The sequence below is a fragment of the Austrofundulus limnaeus genome, unplaced genomic scaffold (assembly GCF_001266775.1).
Source record: "Austrofundulus limnaeus strain Quisiro unplaced genomic scaffold, Austrofundulus_limnaeus-1.0 Scaffold264, whole genome shotgun sequence".
Lineage (NCBI taxonomy): Eukaryota > Metazoa > Chordata > Actinopteri > Cyprinodontiformes > Rivulidae > Austrofundulus > Austrofundulus limnaeus.
In genome coordinates, this window is record NW_013952666.1 from 589,069 (window position 1) to 593,135 (window position 4,067).

Below are 4,067 nucleotides of genomic sequence, written 5' to 3' on the forward strand. Positions count from 1 at the left end.
TTTATGACCAGCACCTGTATACTTGATCAAATTAAATAAAATTTACCTGATTTATTCATAAATCTTAAACTATATCCTTAATAACTTTTACTAGATAATGATGACAGTGAATATTACATGAATTTGTAGCATTCATCATTATCTAGTAAAAGTTATTAAGAATATAGTTAAAGATTTGTGAATAAATCAGGTAAATTTTACTTAATTTGATCAAGTATATGATACAAGAGTTACTTGAGCAAATTAAGTAAAATTTACCTGATTTATTCATAAATCTTAAACTATATCCTTAATAACTTTTACTAGATAATGATGACAGTGAATATTACATGAATTTGTAGCATTTAAATTTACTTACCAAATGTTAGTGCAAATAGTTACGAGGATTTTTTTCAAGTAAATCTTACAAGTTATTTTTTTCAGTGTGCTCGAGACCCTTTGCCTTTCATCTTTTCTGGATCTGATGCAGAACTTGACCAAACCCTGACCCAAGTTTCCATTTTGTTTCAGATGCAGAACCAAAGTACCTGGTGGCCGTGCAACCGATCCCGGCCAACGACGTGAAGAAACAGTGCACCGGTGTGTTATCTGTCAGGTCCCACCTGCCCTGGAAATTTCTCCCTGTCTCACCGTCCCTGAATGTTTCTTTTCAGGTAAGGTGAACCTGGAGAAGCCGCTTCACCTGGTGATCGGCTCAGTTAGCCCCACAGCGGTGCTGCTGTCCTGGGGAAACCACCTGAAGACGCCCTATGAAGGGAACATCATGAACGAGTGTCTGGAGGATGGGTGGGTGTCGTCATACTTTCATAAAGCAACTCTATGTTTCTTGAGTTTAAGGTTCTTCTGATATTTGTCACAAAATTTACTATTCCAATGCAGAAGTGATGACCGGGAAAGGTTCAACTGCTGGGTGGGAAAATGAACAGGATCAACAAATAAGGCGTCCCATAATAATGACAGAAAGCCATTGGAAACCTGTGTTTTCTGAACATTTAAAAAGTTTCTTTGTCTGGCCATCTCTGTCCAATCAATATGATAAATCACGACTCTGCAAACGGCTGCCGTTGTGTTTGAATCCTCCAAATGTGTTGAGGGATCCTACACGGACGTTCTCCCACCACCTACAGTGCACATTTTTTCCTCCCCGTCGAATTGCTTGGAGAAAGCTTTGGAAATCTTGAGCCAATAGCCCTTAATAACACTAATGTCAGCTCCTTCTGCAGAGCTCTTGGCTGCAGACTCAGATGTTTTGGATCCCTGCTCTGAAAAACACAACTTTCGGGGAGTGAAACTGGAGATGGGACGGTTACACAGCCAGAATGAACAACAATGTTGTTTCCACGCTGAGGTCACGGCGGCTGCAGGCAGCCAGAGAGAAACCGCACTGCTGTGTTTGTCGTTCACGTGTCTAACCTCATCGTCTTGTTAACTCGACACCTTCAGCACTGCAGCCATTTTGACAAGATCCAGACCTGAAACTACAGTTTTCAGTGGGTCGTTGATCATTCAGTAGATTCATCAGGACCATGTGTTGATGCAGCAGCAAATGGTTTTCATTGGTTCTTAAGAGTCAATTTACAGTTTGAAAAACTCTTCAAAGTTCAAGTTATTCAATAATACAAAACCTTATTTGTTTGTTTTTGTTTTGAAGGTAGATTTCAATTGAAAACGAGTGTTTCGTGGAAGAATAATCCTCTGTAGATATGCCATGACTTCTGCACTCCAAGAAGTTTAAAAGTATTTGTTTTTGTGCATGCTTAGTGTTATCTCCAAAACAAAAATATTTAACTAGAGAAGCTTAGTTCAGTCAAACTGCATGATGAATGACGTGTTCTGAATGACTGCTTCTTTTCTAAAGCTAAAAGCAATAGTTTAAAGTAGCAATACCCTAGTTAAATGTAGCAAAATGCTAGCTTAAAGTAGCAAAATGTAGAACGTAGCAAAGTGCTAACTATAAAAAAACACACCAAACAAAAACAATAAAACACTACCTGAAAGCTAGTTATAATATCAAACATCCAATCCTGTGAAAAGGAAAAAAAATTGTATAGGTCCTCTGGACGGGTTCTTCTTTAATGAAACGTTTCGTCTCGCTTCCAAGAGACTTCTTTAGTCTGAGAGTTTCAGGCAAAATTCAGGCTTTTGAGTCCTGCCTCCAGGTGACTGATACTCACATCACATGGCGTTAGCCATGTGATGTGAGTATCAGTCACCTGTGAACGATAGCCATGTGATGTGAGTATCAGTCACCTGTGAACGATAGCCATGTGATGTGAGTATCAGTCACCTGTGAACGATAGCCATGTGATGTGAGTATCAGTCACCTGTGAACSATAGYCATGTGATGTGAGTATCAGTCACMTGGAGGCAGKRCTTAAAAGCCTGMATTTTGCCTGAAACTCTCAGACTGAAGAAGTCTCTTGGARGAGAGACGAAACGTTTCATTAAAGAAGAACCCGTCCAGAAGACCTATACAATTTTTTTTCCTTTTGATTTTTTACCTGGATTACTGAGATGCATCAGGACATCCATTCCTGTGGAAAATAAACCCCACACTCTCTTTTTTTAAATTAATATCAACATTTGGGTCTGTTATGTGTTTTGTTCTTCTGAGGTTAGATTTGAATCATTTTAGAACCTGATGAAAACCAGATGAGTTTATTATGTTCTGAAAACTGAATAACTCTAACAATTTATCTGTCCAGGTTTAAAGTTTGTAAACCTAAACACCACAGTATGTGATGGCTTGTCAGATTATGTGGCCATATTCCCCTAATCCTCCAACCGAGCAATAATAAAGATCTTCTGTCTTCCATCAGATTTTACACGATCCGCTACAGGGAGAGAAACAGGAAGTGGATCTACCAGACATGTCCAACCAGTGACACGGTTGTGGATAACCTGAAGCCCAACACTCCGTATGAGTTTGGTGTTCGCTCCAATAAGGACAACCGGAGCGGCATGTGGAGCAAGCCGGTGATCCACAACACCAACATGGGCCGTAAGAAATGCTCTCGCCATCAGTCTGAAAATGTTTACAATCAGCTGCTTCTTTTGTTCACTTTGCAGTAAAAAAACTGTGAATCGTTTATTTCTGTTTGTCTTATTATTCCTGAACATACTGTACCTAACTACCTAAAGATTTTTCTTTTCAAATTTTCCTTGAACTAATGGATCTTTTTTTTCTCTCTTGTCAGCAATGATGTGATTTAGACTTTTTTGATTTCACAGATAAAAACACTCAGCAGACGTACAAGCACCATACTTCGTCAACGCCATTGGTACGTGATCTGCAGCGTGTAGAGGCTGATGTGTTCAAATGAACTGAAACTTTCAGTTTACACCAAGCATTAAAGCTGAACTAAACCTTCTCACGTGAAGAGGTTTAGTCTGTCCATTCTTTCATTCAGCAGGTGTACGTTGTCAAATTTTCTTTTCATCTTTGCAGGATTTGCAAGTGTGTCCTGGCGACAATTTGTGAAAGTTTATTTCTAAATTTAATATTTACAGAAAGATCTTCCAAATATGATCATTGGATTTACAGCAATGGTTCATGAAGCAAAAAAGTTTGGGCACCTGTTTTAGTTTTACGTAATTTTATCTTTTATGTCTTTGGTTTTTCTTTTGCAGAAACCTCGGGCCTTCCTCCCGGTTCGTCCCGGTAAGGTTTTTGAAGAAACATTTTTCTGATTGTGATTTTCAGTTCCTGCTCTGCTGTAACAGTCAGGAAGAGGTTTTAATAATGTTTGAATTGTTTGCAGCTCTGCACAATGGCACAAGACCTCAACCCCCCTCTCTGACCAAATTTCCTGGTTTCCCAGGATCTCCACGCACCTCTTTTGGTGATTATCTCGACTTTCTTCCTATTGTTATGCTTTTATAAGGTAGCAGAGGTGTGTTTTGGACCACAGAGGCTCCCGGACAGGTCCAACTGATAGAAATAAACTTCCAACTTGAAATTTGTGACCCATCATATCGAAATGAGGATTAAGTCAAATTTGATCAAAATGACCTAATTACATTTTCAGATTCTTGACTTTAAAAGCTACATTTTGATACCTGGATCA

General features: G+C 39.0%; 1 protein-coding gene across 5 annotated transcripts in view; it reads left to right on the plus strand.

Moving 5' to 3' along the window:
• LOC106526195 (target of Nesh-SH3) overlaps positions 1 to 4,067 on the plus strand; it is a 69,474-nt gene that overhangs the window by 25,862 nt on the left and 39,545 nt on the right. For all 5 annotated transcript variants that reach the window (XM_014020722.1, XM_014020721.1, XM_014020724.1 and 2 more), the window contains exons 3-8: positions 511 to 579; positions 654 to 786; positions 2,820 to 3,001; positions 3,232 to 3,281; positions 3,631 to 3,661; positions 3,762 to 3,842. In XM_014020722.1, the coding sequence (XP_013876176.1) occupies positions 511 to 579; positions 654 to 786; positions 2,820 to 3,001; positions 3,232 to 3,281; positions 3,631 to 3,661; positions 3,762 to 3,842 (546 nt within the window). The remainder of the gene's footprint in view (positions 1 to 510; positions 580 to 653; positions 787 to 2,819; positions 3,002 to 3,231; positions 3,282 to 3,630; positions 3,662 to 3,761; positions 3,843 to 4,067) is intronic.